The 19,640-nt window shown below is 38.1% G+C and overlaps 1 protein-coding gene across 1 annotated transcript in view; it reads left to right on the plus strand.

Moving 5' to 3' along the window:
* SHQ1 (SHQ1, H/ACA ribonucleoprotein assembly factor) overlaps positions 1–19,274 on the plus strand; it is a 52,853-nt gene extending 33,579 nt beyond the window's left edge. Inside the window, exon 11 of the mRNA XM_009585491.1 lies at positions 18,626–19,274. Coding sequence (XP_009583786.1) covers positions 18,626–19,274 — 649 coding nt within the window. The remainder of the gene's footprint in view (positions 1–18,625) is intronic.
* Positions 19,275–19,640: the final 366 nt, after the last annotated feature.

Here is a 19,640-nt window from a genome sequence, read left to right on the forward strand (position 1 = left end):
TAACTTTTGAAGTTACTATTAATAATTTGGTCTATTATATAAAGTGGCATGTAAAATCCTTTTAACTGTTCATTGGGTTTTGAAGAAAGGGAGCATGTTGGTCATCAAAACTGATCAGAAAAGAGGGAAAAGTAAATGTTAACCTAGGTAACAAAATCTAGACAAAGACCTATGGAGGCAGCTTGTAGTAAATCTCGGCAGGTGGTGTCAACATTTATGTTGAAAAGGCAGATGCAGCCAGATGGAAAATTGCATCTTTAACCCCTGAGGTCGTAATGACATGTCATCACTTCATTTGATCCCCCTGCTAAGTGAGCTTATCATCCACCCTGCTGTCACTTCTGTTATTACTTTCATTTCCATAATAAAATTAAATTAAATTTGTCTGGTTTGCATGCTTTTTTTCTTTAGGTCAGGGCTTTTACAAACCACTGTGATACATGTGGCAGCCTCTCCAAGGTGAACTTATAGCTGAATTTGTATTGTAAGTCTGAGCTTTTCTCCATCTTTCACGCCTTACTCTGAGCAGAAGGAGATGAGGGAGAGGAGAAAGAGCTTTGGGGAAACTACTGGTTTTCCGATAGCTGCAAGACCAGGGGAATCTAGGTGTGGGTTTGTTGCAAGAGAACTTTTTCCCTTCTGCTGGAAGGGAGTTATGTGTCTGTGACCCCATAGGAGTTGTGTCCTTTATAGAAGACAGAGTAGTTACCCACTGACTCTTGCGGTGCTGAGGTTCCTTTGTGTGGCCTGATGTCTTTCTCCAGTGCTTTGTATTCCCCTTTGTGCCAGTCTCTATTCACGTTGCTTTTTGTTGTCCACTGTTGTACATACATGCCTTTTGGTAGCTCGGCTGCGTGATGCCTGCTGGCCATAACATGAGTGGCTAGGTGGAAGGCTGAGCAACTTCTATGGCTCCTTGTCCAGGCAGGCAGTAAAGTGAAATACTGTTCTGCATCCCTGTATAAGAGAACAATTGAGCCCATGCTGATTTAAAATATTTTTACCTAACATTTAAATACATGTTTAGTTTTAAACATGTACCACTTTAGTATCAGTAAATGTATATTTTCTGTGTTCCTGAGTTGGAGGGGAAGCTGTTGATGTTCCTGGCAGTTTTCCAGGGGTTAATACACTTACTTATGCACAGTTGTATACTTCTCAGTTTTATGGGTATGAGGTACGCAGGAGAATAAGGTGTTTGATCCCATGTAATTTGTATTATATTTTTCATTATTACTATTTTTCTGCTTTTTAACTTACCATCTCACATTTTATTCATGATCTGTTCTATTGCAAAAAATTATAAAATCATTACTTGTGTATTGTAGTAGCTTCAACTCGCGCAGTAGAGGAGATCTCTATGTTAAGAGAGATGAGCTGTGTGTCCTGTGGAACTGTATCTGCAACTTGATTTGTTATACCAGTATATAGGCTGCTTTAATGTATGCGTGCTCTGTAGTCGCACCTTCACATATAAGTATACGTGCTCCGCAACCTAAGACAAATGTAATCTTGCTAATTTTGGTAACTGTAGGTGTAACATGCCAGTTCAAGCATGGACTATTTGCTGTAGAGTAAAAACCAGGATTCCTGGTGGCATTTATGCAGTCTCTGTAGAAGCTGCTATCTTTATTGGAACTAACTAAATTAAAGCTAACTCAGGTATTCCTAAGCATGTTATATTTGCTTCTCTTGATTTGCAGGCGAGACATACCGTAAAGACAGGCTAGCTTCCTAAGTCTGTTTTCCTTTTCATCTCTTTGCTATAATGGAAACCTAGCCCTTGTTATGACATAATTACCTGGTCTGAAGCCAGCAGGGAGTTGCTGCTTTATGTGTAGGGTGTGAAGTTCTCTAAATAAATGTAGGATTAATTACGTTCACAGCATGTCATTGAGGTGATGAGATTGACTGTGATTGTTCAGCCCTCCTTTTCTTTTTCCCTAGGTTTTCTGATTTACTGTTTTAATCAATATAGTGTAATGTGGGCCTGAAGTGTTAAGGCCTGAAGTTGCAAAGGCATTAAGGAGCCCAAGTCTTTCAGAAAAAAAAAAAAATCCGTGAGATTTAGGATTTTTACTGCCTCTGTCATATCAGATCTTAAAGTGCACAAGGAAGTAAGGAAATCAACCTTCAGCATCATAGTTTCAGTCCATTGCATTGGTTAAAGTTTGGCAGAGGGAAGATTTCTTTATGTTCATTCTGACCTCTTTCTTGTCTTTAACTGACTTAAATATTTCATTTTACAAGTGAGCATCTCTTTATATTTGCAAAAAAGAGTGGGTTTGAATGTATAAGACGGCCTACTAGCATTTTTTCAAAACTTATATTTGATAATCAGATCAGTGCTGATAGTTCGACTGCTGTTGTGCCCATTTAAACACACTGTACCACACTGAATCTTCAATAGCCTCTCTTCAGTTCATATAAGTATTTGCATAGCTGCATAGGTCTGTTACTAATTTACATTAAGTTCTCTCCTCTATAGAGCATCTTATTTATTTTCCTTGTATCTTGTTACACGTACCAGCTCCCCATATCTTATGCTGTGCTTGCTTGTAGGGCAAAAAGCATTTGAGTACAGATCATGTATGACAGCCTTCCTGAAAGAATTACCTTAAGCTTTTTCTAGATTTGGGAAAATATTTTGTAACATATAACATCTTTAAGCTTGTGTAGCCAAATTATCTTTAGATGAATGTAAATAATTTTATTTTGACATATATACCAATTACATGTTGAAATTATTTGTGAAACTGATCATCTATCTGCAAACTTAGGAAATTTGACCCAGTTATTATTTGCTATTATCTGGAAAACTTTGGAAAGTGTTTCAAAGTGTGTAGAAACTATTTTGATTGAGCCATTTTTGCAGCTGTTTCTTTTTGGTATTTTTGTCTTCTTTAGTGGTTTAGGGTTTTGTAAAGCTCAAAATACTTGAATAGAGGAAAAACAGGCTTTAAAAAATCTTTTGGTCTTTGCTTTTTTGCTACTTGTAGGGTTGATATTCATGAAGTCCTATTCACTCTTTGTGGCATTGTCATGTTCCTGGGAATGACTCAACTGTAACATCTGAAACTCAGGACTGTACTGCTGAATGAGGGCTGAATAGAGTAACTCTTGTTGACTGTGACCTCTACTACGAAAATACTAAGTTCAGACAGGAGGATTCAGGAACAAAACTATCCTAAAAGGTTTTCAAGTGGTGTGCTACTAACATGTTAGTTTATTAAATTTTCGATCTGTAATGGGGGAAGAGGGAGTATATTAAGAGATAAGAAAAATTAATCAGTGCTTTAAAGCGTTCTCAAATGCTAGAGGAATATGCTAATTTTCAGCTGTTAACCTCTTGGATTCGGCAGCCATGATTCAGAAGAACAAAGGCATAAGCAGTAATATATTCTGGATGAAAATCCAGCTTCTTGGCTCTGTGGGATTAAACTGATTTGTACAGCATGTTTAAAGCACTTCATACAGTTAAGACCTTAGGAAGAATACACCTCATAGTATTGTATTTTATGTGAATTACAGTTTTATGGTCAACTGTTCTCTGCTTTGGCTGTAGTTTAGGTTTTACTTTACCTTAATTGGTGCCCATGTTAACCTTAGCTTAGTGAAGGCTGTGGTAATTTCAGGTTCGATAAAAACTCCAGTATTCAAAGTAGGTGGTACAGAGAAAAGCCAAATTGCTTTCACGTTGCTGCTTTGAAAGCAGCCTTGCTGTTAGCATAATGCTTTTAGCATATTTTCTGGTGTAGCCAGTTATGTTATTTATCAGATAGTGTAACAACCCCATTGCCACCATCACAAAATCCCTTCTTTTGATCTGTCTTGTAGTTAGAGGATTATATTTTTCACTATTCTTCTTTAATGGTATTGTCATTGTGGATACACTGAAGACACTTAATTCCCTGCCTCCCACCCCCCTGGAAAACAAAACAACTTGTTGGATTTTGGAGATTTTTAATTTGAAAGCTATTCTTCCCTTTGCTGTTTTGGCTTAAGAACTATAGAGGTACAAGGTATAAACCAAAAAAGTCTTGGTGCTGCTTGTGATTACACCTTTTCCATGAACACAGTAAGAAAGCTGTGTTTTATCTGGTTACATAGGCTTCACCCTTATTGTCCTGTGATGACCTGCTATAGTAGCTCATGGCTACAATCCCCAATTATTGTAATTCCTTCTTAGCAGGCTTTACAAGCTGGCATTACTACTGCTGGCAGCTAGTTCAGCATGCAGCATTACATTTGCTTACTGCTTTGAGTAATCATGCTCCCTTAAGTTTGCTTTTCATTCACTTCTTTGGTGGCCTGTAGTGCTGTATTAACTTACAGATGTCCCAGCTGGTTTTCAAGCTTTTACCAATAATGGGAGTGGCCACTTCAAATGGTCTCTTTGCAGGCTCTTTGAGGTTCATTTTATGTATATTTCAGTTTACATACCACCAGCCGTAGGAGTTACTAATATGTCAGTGTTCTAGGAAATACTGGAAAATGGCAAAAAACAACTGGGAAAGGCAGATAGTTTTTTGTTCCTTTATAAAGTTAAGATCATCCATTGTTTTCAGAGTTTTTGTCAGAGTACTGTCCAGTATCTTTAATGGTCTGCAAGAAAATACAGTGTATGTCTTTTTAGATAAATATTTCTGGTGACATTAAATGTTATTTATTTAAAGGTAGAAAATGAATTGCACAGACTGACCCAGATTGGCAGCATGTGCTTATTTGAACAATGTGCATTTTAATACAATCAAGTATAACAGGGCACATGCACAATAAAAGATTGTAGATCATAGTTGTGGATTGGGGAATATGGGACAGTTGAGGGCAGCAGCTCCAGAAAAATAGGTTGGGTCGTGCTTGAGAACAGTTTGAACCTGAGCACCTATTTATCTCTGAGGAGGTAAGAGGGTAATACAACGTTCAGCTGAAGAAGCAGAGTAGTATCATTTAGGACAAGGAAGTGGCATGACTTTAGAATGCATCATTTGTGAGAATGTGCTAAAACACAGGCTGATTGTAGTGTCTATTCAAAAAGATGTTGAAAAATGGAGAGAATTAGGGGAAAAAAGGTTCCATGAATGTACATGTCTGAATCACCTATATTATGGCGAGAAACCAAATAAACTCAGTAGTTCGTTGGTAAGGAAGTTAAAGATTGATTTGGACTTGTCTGCAAATATGATGGGACAGAGATTTCGGTTGTTAGCCATTGTGTAGTATAACAAAAAAGAATTACAAATAACATCCATCTATTTGAACAGGAAACAGGAAAAATTCAGGCAGCAATAAGTTTTCACATTTTACTGGTGAAGAGTAATTATGAGTTGGCTCATTCTCCCTAGGTTGTTGGGTAATTCTGTACTGTCTTACTTGTTTCCATCAAGATAGCATAGCTCAAAAAAAAACCTCGTGGTTTGAACACTAGCTATGGGTCTGGTGCAGAAAGTACTTGAGATTCTGTGCTATTTATTATGCTATTAAAACAGCCTTTTCTAGTCTTACAAGAGGAAATGCTACCGTTTTCCATAGAACTTAGATAAAGGTTTACCAATTTATCGGAGAGTACATTGACTGTTGGTGCCTGAATTTGGTAGAGAACTCAGATTTATTTATTTTCACCTCAAGTCATCTGCTTTTAATCCTTAGATCACAGTTCTTTGATTTAAAAATAGTAACTAATAATTTGCAAGCACGTTATATACGTCTTCTCTTTCACTGTTTTGATGCATGTTTTTAATACAGTTTCTTTTTGTTTACTGTCATCTTGAGCTGCCATGCCTCTCATTAAATGTTGCATCTTATTTAAGGCCTGAGCTGTCACTTCTGTTGTCTGTAAAGCAATAGGTGCACATAGAGCACTTTGTAAATAACAATACCCAAGTAATGTAATATACTGACTTAAGAGGCTTAAAGCAAAACAGTTTGCCCTGAAGGCTGAAAAATGTGATAGACAGGTGGATATAATACCAGAAATTCCCCTTTATATATGTTTTAGCAAGCCCTGTAAAAGATGGATTTTTAACAAGGGATTTACTCTCTCTTCCCAGCTGCTAGCTGCAGTTTCCTTTGATGTTTTTCCTCTCCTTTTCTTCTGTTGTTTTTTTTTTCTATTTATTCCATCACTTTTCTATAGCTCATATTCCTTCAGGCTGTGTCTGAATGCACCTTGCTGTGGGTAGAGAAGGCAAAGAAGAAAGCCATTTCTTCCCCCCGCCTGCCTCAGGCTACTGCTTTGATTTTCCAAAGTTGCTGGGAGGCAATTCCTCTCTGCCTGCAGAAGGGTCAGTGATCTGTGGCATGTCTTTTCAGTCAGCACATCTCAGCTGACTCCCCTTCTGTTTTGACTAGGGGAAGGATGAGCTTGTGTAGTTGTTGCCTTTCTAAGCAGGTGGAGTGTGCAGCTGTGATCAAAGTGGGAAGCTGATCTGCAGGCTGATAATATCTTCCTGTTTTGTTTCCAGCCTTGTCAGTAGCTAGCTTGGTTTCTTCCACCTGCCCCCACCCCTTGTGGTGATTGCCCCATAAATCTGAAGACAGAACAGAGGTAGAATGAGAGAGAAAAAATGTTGAATGAGATGATAATTTAGTCTGTGGCCTAATGCCCACTCCCCACTATTCCCTGGGGACACCTTCCTGCAAGAGCTGGGCAGTGTGGGCCAGCCACGTGACGCTGCATGCATGGCTTGCAAGCTTCCCTCTCAGGGTCAGGAAGCCAGATCTGCAGCCAATTCAGTGGGATGTGGTGGTGTTATTATTATTAATTATTATTATTCATAAGAGACATGCTCTACAGCATCTGCTACTAGGTGCCCTACAAACACAACAGGGTGTGTTGGGGGGAGAAGAATGGGAGCAGGCTGTTCAGTTTAGGCCCTTGCAAGAATCTGCTTTCCTGCCAGGAATTTGCAAGATGCTCAAATTTGGTGTCTTCTTATGTTTAGATTGTGTGAGTTGAGAATGGACCGTGAGTGGGAAGGCTACAGGTGGTGTTTTCCCTTGAAGTGTTATGGGTGTCAGTCAGAAGCAGCGGAGCAGTGTCAGAGTTAAAACTCTGATTGACCTCACTAGGACTTTTGTTGTTTGGTGGATAAATTCTATTGTAAAGGGGGTAGGATCATTGTAAATTCTATTGTAAAGGGGGTTGGAATAGTGTGTTTGTAATTGTACCTTTAAGCCTGTCCGTTGTCATTGTTGTTCTTCTTATTTTTGTAAGACATGACTTTACTAGCATTATCCTGACACTAAAATTCACATCTTCTGCACTGCTTTGTGTGAGTACCTTTCATTCCCATATTGTAACACAAATTGTGTGATTTACAGTGTTAGGAGTGCTATCTCCTAGATCACCAGTGGTGATGGTGAAGTTCTAGGTAACGGCAGTTAAGAAATTTGAGGGAGATGAGGCTAATGTAGAACAATTGTCAGTGTTCTACTTCTGTAATGCAGCTGATACTTATTATCACATTATAAAATCTGTTCCTTTCTCTGCATCTGTTTTGTGGTGAGTTATCTATTAATCTTTCATTATTTGTATTTATCATATATAACTTTGGAAGCTGTGCCGTTGTTAGATGTTTGGACTGGCTGCAACTTACTGAAGCTATTTTGGCAACACTGAGATGCTTCTAAGCTTAGTTAAAGTATTCTTAAAACATATACATACTGTTCAGTTTCTTTTTATGGTCCAATATTAATTCTAAGTCTGTTTTCTCTTGTGAATATTTTCATAGTATCATCTACATAAGTAAGCCGTACTTGATTTCTTTTATAATCCATGATATGTTTGGTTTCAACTTATCAAAAAGACCAAGTAATGAAAGTAAGATGTTATATTGGAAAGCTTCATCTTTTTTTAAAATATTTATAAATGTGAAGTTCAGCTCATGCAGTATTTAGATTCATTATGAAAGAAGCACTGTAGAATTTCAGAATAAATATGGAGGGAAAGTCACTTGAAATATTCAGACATATTAACATAAAAGAAGTCACTTAAATTGAAACGATGGTGCTGTGTTCTATATTTGATTTATGGTTAACAAACTGTAATACTTTAAGCTATGTAGATAGCAGTTCATGTTTACAAGACTGCAAGTTGGATTGCAGGGTAAGTATATCACTCTTAGATTCAGAGTTCATGTAATGCCCTTTGAAAGCCAGAATTTCAAGACCAAAGCATTTTATGTTCCCTATAAACCCATTGGATTCTTCCACATCAGCCACTGTTTTATGGTTCAGGACTGCTTTCTGTCACCTGAAGATAAGCGGTGGGTTCCTCTTGTCAAAAGTAGTCTCTTTATGCTGGATTTCTGCTCTTCTAATCCTGTCAATTTAAAATTTGGCATCTTGCTTACAGGGAGATGTATTTTACAGACTTCTTTTTTAACCCTGTGCTCCCATTTTTATGGTGTGGTTTTCCTATATTTAAGATAAAGGTTTGGTGTGCAGCGAACACTTTTCCAGTCTCCCACTTTGTCTGATGTCTACAAGGGAGGGAGGAAAAAAAAGATTCTGTAAACTTCCTACAAACCCAAGCCTTGTACCCTAATCTCTTCACCACATTCTTCGACAACTCCACCAGGCAAGAGGCAGCATATGCGGTAGCTGGTCTTTGCACTGATCAGCTGACTGGTATGTGTATGCTGTGGTCTCCTACCAAGCCAATACACAATAGCTGTGTTCTGCCGGCCTTTTCTCATGAGGGTCATTATTTTGGATCTACCTCTGCTTATTTTCATGAAATATGTAGGAATCTAAAGATCTCTTTTAACCTCTAGTTGCTTTTAAATTTGATTGAAGTTGCCTGGTATTTCCAAGAGTTTTTAGAAAGGAAATAATTAACAGTAAGTATAGACAGGGACAATATAACTGTGTAAACCTAAGTTATTTAGGCTAAAAATCAGAATCCGTCCTCTTGAGAAACAGAAAGAATGAATTCTTACCTGCAGTTGCATAAAATATCTTGAATAGAAGACTGAGCATATTCTATTTTAGCAGCTGGCTTTTCATAAGGAAGTGTAGAAATAAAGCAGTCTTTAGTGTTGTGTTGTGGAGATGGTTTGTTTCTTTCCTATGAAGACAGTGGTTAATCTAGTACTAAATCATGTGAACAAATGTTGCGTTATTTCCATTGTGTTTACACTCATCTGTCTGTCTTTTGCTGCAGATAATGTAGAAGATTAGTTAAAGTTTAGGTCAATTTTTACCTGAGTCCTGAAGAAAATGGTCCTGTTTCTCCTTCACTAACACATTAAATTCAGCTTTGTTCTTACATTATCTTCTGTACTCATTGATCAGAGCTAATGAGATTTTAATGGAGTTATTGATTGGTTCTAGCTCTATTATACATAAAAATGTATAATAAACTAAGCACATGAAACTGTTGAATGGTGCTGTTTGTGTTTATCTCGCTGGCTGTTAATTGTACTACCTATTCTGTGATTCTTTCAGATCTCATAAGCCAGGTAGGGTTACAATGAGCTAACTAGCTAATAAAGGCTGGAAGGAGTGATTTAGTAAATGTTGCATATTCATCTTTCTGTTTAACTGATACAATAAGGAATTCTGTTGATAGAGGTGCCGTTTTTGAAGAAGGGATGTAAAATAGGTTTTAGGCTTTTCTGTTCATTAGGAACCCATGGTATTTTCTGCGCATGGGGCGAGAATAAAAGAGTATTATCTGTGCTCTTCTGAATGAGTGCCTCTTGCTTCCATGGAAGGGTCACCCTTTGGTTCAAGTGCTGTGTGTATTTTCTTTTCCACTTCATGCCTCAAACTCCAGGGTAGTATTGTTATGCTTTAACTTTTAGCCACGTTTCACTGTAGAGAATGGTTTTGTTTCCAGAGCTGGATGCAAATCTGTGCATCATTTGCCCAACCTTGTGGGGAATTGGGGTAAAGAGGTTTATAAGGTACTTTGCAATAAAAACAGTGTAAAGTTAGGTTCATTGTTATAGTCTGTAATACAGCAATGTGTGTACAGATAGGCAAAGTGGTTGTCACTGTCTGTTAAAAGTTACCAAGACTATGGGCTTTCTGCTATGAATTTCTTTCAGAACTTGATTTGGAGTATTTTTGTTCACTGATTCTGAGCCTGCTTTTTCAAAACTATTTCACTCTGGTTGGAGGTCATTGACTAGTGTATGACTTGAAGCACTCATTAGCGTGCACCTTGAAAGTGAAATAACAAATGCTGAAATGTGGCATCTCATATAAAACACATGCTAAAAGGCGTAATTGAGTCTTAGTCTCTTATCTCCAGGCAGATTTTGACGCTCATGTTCTTTTGTAACCCATGACTTTTTAAAGAGTAGTTTTGGCAAATGGATGGTGTGTTTAGTGTGATGAGTTTCTTATTATTGCAGCTAAATATCCATTTGTAAGGATTCTTTTCCTGAACTAGAGGATTTTTTTGTTATCTAATCTCATTGTTTGACCATTTATGCTTTTTTGTGTGTGTTGACTTTAGATGTTTCTACATTAATGAAGTCTGCTTTTGCATTCAACGCCATCATCATTACTGCTTCTATGTTTTACCAGTCGGGGTTGATCAAACCTAGGCTTTTTTATGTCTTGAATATTTTTTTAAAATCAAATTGTCTTTCAATTCTGTATCATAAGAATTAAATCATTATATTGTTTTTTTTCTTTCTAGCTGTTTGAAATTGTATGTCAAGTGTGGAGGGATGTTCGACTTTGTTAGTTGCCTTTCTGAAGGAAGATGCTACTGTTGGTCTAAAGCCCTGAAGTTTAAGTTATGTTAGGGTAATTCAAGAGTATGTGTCTCTCTCCCACCTTATCCTCCACCCCTGGGTGTCAGAATATGTTGTTCCAGTGACTTACGACATTGCCTAACAGGGTGAGCTCAGTTATCAGCTTCAAGAGACTTTTCCCAAACATCACCAGTTTGGTTGCTCAAGCAGCTGTGCAGGACTAGATAGAAGCTGACATCTGAATTTTAGATTGAAGAAAAATTTATTTTCTTCTCAAGTATATATAAGAATAGTTGGATGCTTTGTCAGCTGTGTCATTCTTATATGAGCTTACTTTCTTATCTTTTGTTATCATGTTTAGCTGTAACTTGTTGAGTCTTTTGCTTCAAGGGAGCTTAAGCAGTAGTCTTACTGCTGTAGGGATATTAATTTTCATCAAGATCGTGATAGAGTTCATGTGGGAAGTTAATGTTGGCATTATCAAGGGACTGAACGTTGAACAATGTCTCTTCATACCCCTTGTTCTGGACAGATAAGGCTTGGGCTGGAAGACACTGATGGATGGAATCCAGCAAGAACCACTCTGGGCAGGGGAAAAATAAGATGATCTGGAGAGTCTGGCCCTTTTGCAGGTGCCCTTTTGTTAACCAGTTACAGTCCATGTAAAAACGTCATTTGCGTCTTATTGCAGCCTGTCTTCAACCAGTCTTGTGCAAGGCAGAAAATGTCATTATCCCTTATAGTTTGACTGACACTTCAGTGTCTTGCAGATACTAAATTTACACGTCGTCTGTATCTGAACTGCTGAGGCTCTACTTTGGGATAGTATCTGGTGATGTCTGAGATAATATTAACTCTAGAATTCTCTTAATACTTAGGCTGCTTCTGGCTAAAAGAATAATTGTGGGAAACTGTAAGCAATGCTGCCAGGTATGTAATTTGGAACACATTTTAAGTGGTTATACTCTTGGCTGGTTGTATTGCTTGTTATCTTATCTGTTTTATCTAAGAAAGAGGGTGTCTATGAAACTTTCTCTCATAAGTCTGAGTTTTGCCAGGCCTTGTTGAGAAAGGTAGTTTAAACATAGACTAACGCTTTCTCCTTAAACTTCATACAGTAAATGTATAAAATTAAATGTATAAAATTAAGGGAGTTGGGAATACCTTGTGATCCAGCAGACAAAGCCTTTTGCTTAATGCAACAGCTTTACTATTAGATGGATCCTATGTGTCCAGAGCTCCGGTTAAGTGGAGATAAGTTAAATAACTGCCCTTTTTATACTTGTCAGCCCTGCTGACTGACACAGCATGCTGTTTGTATTTGAATGCATCTCAAGGAGTTGAGGCCTACCGGGGGATGGCAGCTTTGCAATGAGACAGGCCCATTTTCATATTTGGTGGAACCTATGACACTGCAAAGGCACGTCTGCACTTGAAGTATCTACGGTTTCTTTGAGACTTGTTTATCTTGCCTGTAAGGCTTAAAGATAATTAATGTAAAGTGTTTTACATTTAAAACAGGGCTTGTCAGCCCTGTAGAGCCAAGTTAAGAGCATTGCTAGCATGGACGACCAGTTGCCATTGTAACACAGTGAATAGGCCCTAACCATATTCAAACAACACAATATAACAAGACTTTAGTTGGTTCCAAGATTAGTTAGTTCTAGCTTGGTTCCAAGACCAGTTAGGTCACATTCAAACACCAGGCTGGTAACCAAAGCTGTTGTCAATGTTTTTGATATACAGGTTCCCATGCTTTGTTGCTTTTGTGTTGTGCTTGGGCAAGAATAGCTCAATCTGCCATGACAGCACTTGTGCACTGTACACTGACTTGATTGTGATTGAGAAGGGGTAGATAATAAGAAAATTCTGTTGCCTTATAGTTGTGTTTTGTCGTGTCTTACACCTAGTTTACACTGTGTGCTTCAGAAAAGTGGGTGTTTGTATACATCTGTGAAATGTAAAGCCAAACTTAGGAGGCAGTAGAAATAATCCTTCTATTGTTTATAAAACCAAAAGCAAGCTAAAGCTTGTGCCTGTACAAGAAAAGTCTCTTTTCATTCCATAGTGAAATCTTACTGACTCCTGCTTTGAAAGACTGTGCTACCAATTTGACTATTTACTCCTATTTACTTATTATGTTTGCAAATACTCTGCACAGTGTTTTAGATCTGTAACTCCCATGCCATGATAAGAGTATGCAGTGCCACCCATCAAACAGAATGAGGAGCAGAATGCTGCTTTTCATATTTTCGAGTTCTCTTTGAGTTTGTTTGGTTTGGGTTGGGTTTTTTTGGGTGTTTTTTGTTTGTGGTTTTTTGTTTTGTTTTTGGTTTTTGTTGTTGTTGTTTTAAACATAACTAAACTGCTAAAGCAAGAGAATTGGATGTAAGGCAAGTACCAGGCAGATGGGAAGGCCTGGCCCATAAACACTTTTTCTTTAAACCTTTTCTTTTTGTAGTGCTATTTCTGATTGATCGACATAGTATACAGAAGCATAATTACTTGTTTTTATTTTAACATTTGGGAAAAATTAGAGGATTTTGTGGCTGGATGCATTCTGCAAGTCTTGCATTTATTTTTCACTTTCTGTGGCTAGATAGACTTTTGTCTTTCCTTTGAGCTTATGTTAAATCTTCCTTGGAAACAATCAAATCCCTAATGTATGTCTTCTATGAGACCTTTTCCTAGTAGCTCCGTGTTCTGGAGATAACAGCTATCTTGATTCTTCAGATCCTAGTGCCCTCAGAAGGTAGAACTGGAGCTTGTAGGAGCATTAGTCTTTAACTGGATGTTGTGGTTTAACCCCAGCTGGCGACTAAGCCCCACACAGCTGCTCGTTCACTCTCCCCTGGTGGGATGGGGGAGAGAATCAGAAGTGTAAAAGTGAGAAAACTCATGGGTTGAGATAAAGACAGTTTAATAGGTAAAGCAAAAGCCGCACACGGAAGCAAAGCAAAACAAGGAATTCGTTCACTCCCTCCCATCGGCAGGCAGGTGTTCAGCCATCTCCAGGAAAGCAGGGCTCCATCACGCGTAACAGTTACTTGGGAAGACAAACGCCGTCACTCTGAACATCCCCCCCTCCTCCTTCCCTCAGCTTTATATACTGAGCATGACGTCATATAGTATGGAATACCCTGTTGGCCAGTTTGGGTCAGCTGTCTTGGCTATGCTTCCTCCCAGCTTCTTGTGCACCTGGCAGAGCATGGGAAGCTGAAAAGTCCTTGATGAGTGTAAGCACTACTTAGCAACAACTAAAACATCAGTGTGTTACCAATATTATTCTCGTACTAAATCCAAAACATAGCACTATACCAGCTACGAGGAAGAAAATTAATTCTATCCCAGGTGAAACCAGGACACTGGAGAAGTAGTGTCCTACTTCCCTTCACCCCAGCTGCTGCTTGTCTCAGCACTGCAGTGAGTCTGCATCACCATCACTTTTCTTCATGCTGCCACAGGTGGGCGTTGCTGTAAACCTGTAATGATTTCCCTTTCCTGTTGCCATAATCCTCTTTTTTTGCCTTGTTTTATCCATCTCCTTTTATTTGCTAAATCTCCTTTGATTCTTTGTTCTTTTCACTTCAGTTTTACTCTCTTATAATCTGAGACCTGTGGAACAAGATTTTTTTCTTCTTCTAGTGCATGGAGAAACTCTACTGCTGCCTAGACAAGGATTACAGTAGTTCTGTCTTTAAATTTGAATTCCAGACTGCATGGACAAGACCTGAGATGCCTCTGTTGTTATCTGTTCCTCAAAGCTATACATAAACCAAAACATGCATCTGATCAGTTTAACCTGTAATTAAACATTTTCCTTAAGCAACCAACATCTCGATAACTAATAATTATCCTGTGTAGCACCTTTAAAGCCCATTATGCATGTTTATGTAAGAACACTATTACCATAATAATAAGATATCATTACCGCAAATGTGCATACTGAATGAGCATGTCTTAAAGTAATCATGCAATTCCATTAACCATACTTGAAAAATTAAAGTATTTGCTGTCTAATCTCTAAAACACTACTTAAAAGATTTTGGAAACAGCAGGACCTGTTTACTACAAGTCTCTAATACATGATATCTCATTTCTGGTGTCTCATTTTTGTTTCCTGAATTGTTGCTTACCTTTCAGCTAGGGAAATCATTAGCTCAGAGACCCACAGTCTCCTGTTGAAAGAATTTCCATGCTCTGATTTTTATGCTGTTTGCCTTGTTTTTTGTCCAGGGAGTGCTGCCGCCTTTTCTTGAAGCTGATGTGAAATGCACTCCTGAAACTCTGTTCTCCTTGAAATTAGATAATTGCCTTAAACAAGATGGACTGATAGCTAATTGCAATTCTGTTAGTCCCTTGCACAGGGGGAGGAAAAAACCCCAGCTGTTCTTCAAAGGCTCATTTTTTGTTTCTTTTAATAGAAGATTGGAAAGTTGGGGAGTGGAGTTTTCTGCTTTTATGTATAAATTTGTCAAGAGCGTTACAATTTGAGTTTGTTTCTCATATTGAAATGTTGAGCTCTGTGGACTGTCCGTTTTTCTTTTTTTATTTTTTTTCCTGTAGGAGACTTGATGACTAGAGTGAAAATTGGGAGGAAACATTTACCCTACTAAGAAATCTGAGTAACTGAAAAGAGACTTTTTCATGCTGTTTAAATCCAGTTTAAATCAAATATCTGATGTGGCTAAGAGCTAAAAAAAGTAGTAAAATAATCTTCTAGGTTTTTTAATGATTTATTAGAAGATTGCTATTGTGGTTGGCCTAACGTGATCTTTGGGGCATTGATGGTGCAGAGAGAAAGAAGGTTGTGCAGGTCTGCACGAAGTCCACACCCCTTCCCCTTTCCTGAAATGCGCTGGTTGGTAGTTCATGGACTGTGTTCTTGTGCACGGTGTTGGCAATCACACTGCTCCGTGGAACCGCTATATGAGAGAGTTGAAGGAAGGCAGTTGTAGAGGTTAAGAGGATAGATGGAATTGTTGGCCTTTTGCAGGCATTTACTCATCCAAGCAGAGCATCCATTTGTGCTGTTGTTGTTAGAAGGGAAGAGCAGGCTGTTTAATCAATGGCTTTTTTTCTGTAATCCTTTGTAAAGATAAAAAGCATGTCCTCTCTCAGTAGTTGTATCAAAACTTTTGGGAGAAAGGACTAAACATGAAACTTGAAGCCACAGTTGTTTTATGAAATCAGTTACTATCATTATTTTGTAGTGTATTTTGATCACTCAGAAGGAATTAACCCAGGGTTTTCAGACTAAGAATGCCTTTTGCAGTTTTTCTGTTGTCCAGTAGGACAGGTGTTTGTCTGTAGCTGTCAGGCACCAGCGTTTTCATTCATTCTCTTTGAACACATTGATAAAAATGCATTTGTGTATAGAGTGATCAAACACTTGCTGCTTTAGAGAGGCCATTCTTTTATCTGTCAGTAGTACCACATCTAATTTAGTAATATAATGTGTGTTGAGTCAAATTAGTATATCACTGTGTGTTTTCTTCCTTAACACTTGGCATTAAGTAATCTGGAGCACAGTGAAGTATTTATTAATGCCACAAAGTACATGGTGCTATACATCTCCTTAATACATGATTCAATTATGTGACGTTTCTGTATCTGAGGTGTTAACTGCATTACAAGCGAGCAGTAAAAGAGGAGAGGATTTTATGGGAGTGATTTCAAGGACTGAAAGTATCTAGCAGAAAAATACGCATGAAAAATTAGAACAGCAGAAATAAGGAAAAGGCAAAAAATACATATAGGATTGGGAAACAAAGTGGCAGACATGATAGAAGAGATGTGAGGACAAACAGGACTTTCAAAATTGATTTTCTATCTATAATGGCAATAATAAAACAGGTAGGTGAGACTGAGGTAGCTGGAGCTGAAGATGTATCACTAGAGGAAATTGTGCCTACAGTGAGTTGCTCATGGCTGTCAATGAAATTAAAAGGAACTACATATAAAATGGGTACAAAACAGCGTTCTCTGTCACAATGCATATGAAGCTTTTGGAGCTTGTATTCTTGTGGACAGTCAGGCAATAGGACAGGAAAAAGGATTGTATCTTTGTATTATTAACAACTCTTATAGGGGAAGGGGGCACGTGCACACACATACATGCGTATAGTTAGAAGGAAGGAAAGAGACTGTTTCAAAAGCAAAGCAAAAGGCTTTCTGAAAGGGATATAAACTCTTGTGACTCAGAGTATAGACCAGCTTCTCACCAATGTGTTCAGGAAACAGATTCCCCTGCAAGCCAGTTATTCTGTTACCACCTACCTGCGAGGCTTCATGAACCTTTCTGTGTATCACTTGGCTTCTTTTTCTTTCTTTTTACCTATGGAGTGGGAAGAATGCTTTCTTTGTTTCCAATTAGGTTGGCAGTTTCTCAAATCCTCCGTAATTTTTCAGGAAAAAATTCAAGTTCTTGATAAAAATAAAATGGAAATATATCACCAAAAAGAACAAATTAGAATAGTGTTAAGTAAGCACCTTTTTAAAATTTGGTACTTGTGTTTATATTGGAGGCTGCTAGGATAATGTTGTGATTTAATTCTTAGCTTTAGGTTCAAAAATCCTAGAAACGTAAATTGTTCTCTGTTGCTTCAGTTACTTCTGGTAAACACTTATTTCTTAGTTTTCTAGTCTATGAGTTGAACTAAGGAAGTTGAATATGTTTTGTTCCAAGTTCAGCTTTTAAATCTTGCACTGTCTGTAAAATGTGTAAGAAGCTGCATTGAATTTCCCTTCCCCCACTTTTAAATACAATTCCTTTAGGAGCAAAAAAAAATTGAAGCGTCTATGTTATACTGAGTAATTATGCCCCCTGGGAAATAGAATATAAAGATCTTTAAAATCACTCAACTGAGAGAACAAGCACTTTAACTTTTGCCTCGCAGGAGTCATGTATTACATTATCAGCTACTTGCTCCAGTGTCAGTGTGTCATGCCTTGCAGGTTAGCAGGTTTGGCAGAGGAAATGAAACCCAGTCAGTTACTGCAGGATTTATAGTAGACCTGCTGTTGCAGGAAGTGGTGAAAAGTTGATTGATAGTCTGAGGCAAAACTCTACAACAAGAAACAGGATGTATGTTTGTTATTTTATACCCTTTTTCTCCTCTGCCCCCCACCCCTCCATTTCAAGGCACTCTCTTACTTCTTGTTCGCTCTGTTTATAAATCCATGATGCACTTCTCTGGTAAAGCATGTGCTGACTTCAAAACACTTGAGGAAATGGGTATGGCTGTACCAAAGATTTGAAGCTGACGTAGCGTGCCTGCTTTATTAGAGGTGTTTATCTAAGTGGTCCTGATATTTTTGTTGAATTATATTTCAGCTGAGTTACAAATGAAAGGTAAAGCACAATCTTCAGACAGTGTATTGACCATCTCCTGCTATCATGGGTGCATCAAACTAGCTTTTAAAGGAGGATAGTATGTCACTGAGGTGGACCTCATCAGCTGTGCTTTATCAGTTCAGCTGCATTTAACAGACATATCTGGAAGGGTACTAAACCAAAATGATTTTGCTGCATATGAACTTAATCCAGCAAGCCACATACTGCAGAGTTCACAGCTAAAGACAGCAGTCCTGAAAAGGGTTGATCTGAAATCCATGTTTTCCCTTACTGTGTACTGCTGAAACACCAAAGAAGCAGTATCTTTTCTGAAAATGTCACTGAAGACTTTCAGTGGGATATTGCCTAGCCTTGTGGGAAAAGTTACCCAAAAAAATAGTAATTATGAATACTTTTGATTATTTTTTTTCCCTGTAGCATCTACTTTTAGAATCATTGAAGAAGAAAGTTCTTTGCAAACTGAGCGAATAGTAGAAATGTTTGATTTGTGTTCTTGTTATCAAATGGGAAAGTTCTGTTTGTAAAGTTGAATAATATATCTTGTTCTTTGTTAAAGGTCAAAAAAGTTGGCTGCACTCTCTGAATCCTTGCAGAAAACCACGCTCGCTAAGTCCCACATAGGATTTGAACTAGAAGAGCTGGAAGCAGCAGCAGTGCTGGTACAAGAGGAAGAGAGCACGCTAAAAGCTGCTGGCACAGTTTCCAAGCAACAGCTGCCTTCCTCTGAGTCGGAGACAAGTGACTCTGAAGAATCAAGCAGTACTTCATCATCTGGGACAGAAGGCGCTGATTCAGATGAGCGAGAGTCCTCAACCAGTGAAGATGGGAAAATAAATTCTTTACAAGGCACGCTTCAAGCGGAGAGGACAGCTCCACTTATTGACTGTAATGGATTAAGGCAGGGCGCAAACACTTCAGCGTTTGAGGTTAGTGATGAAAAATCAAAGGTTTCTTTGCAATCTACATCTGTTCCTGGAAAATTGGTAGAAGAATTAGAAAAGCAAATGCACACTGCGATTAGACTTTCCGAACAGCCTGAAGGATTGGCTACTGCAAGCTGCATTTTACAGGAACAAGAAGAAAACCATGTATCTGAACCTGACAGATTTTCAAAAAATACTACTGGGAAGGGAAATTTCTTGGAGGTGTCTTCAAAGACAAACCCATTGCTTTTTCTTTGCAGCACAAATGAAGATGAATATTAAAGGACCACGTTAGAACATGGTGTGACCCACTAGTAACACAGCTCATTGCTATAATGAGGTGTTCCCAAGGCTATCCTGAGCTGCAGAAAGAAGTTGATATTTTTCTTTGTTGTGTTGACAGTTTGGAGGACAAGACTGCTTTGAAAAGAATTGATATGATTGTATGATAGATACCCTCATAGTTAGATTTTTATTTTTCTTCTCTGATTCAACAGTCTCAGATTTGATCTCTGCACGTGGGAATGTGTAATTTCAGTAAACGTCTAGAAACAGTTTTCATTAAGCTTCTTTGGTAGTAGAATGAAGTCCTAATCAAATACAACTGAAATGAGTTGTAGCATCATTTTAGTTATCTTTAGCTGTTGG

The sequence above is a fragment of the Fulmarus glacialis genome, unplaced genomic scaffold (genome assembly GCF_000690835.1).
Source record: "Fulmarus glacialis isolate BGI_N327 unplaced genomic scaffold, ASM69083v1 scaffold13119, whole genome shotgun sequence".
Lineage (NCBI taxonomy): Eukaryota > Metazoa > Chordata > Aves > Procellariiformes > Procellariidae > Fulmarus > Fulmarus glacialis.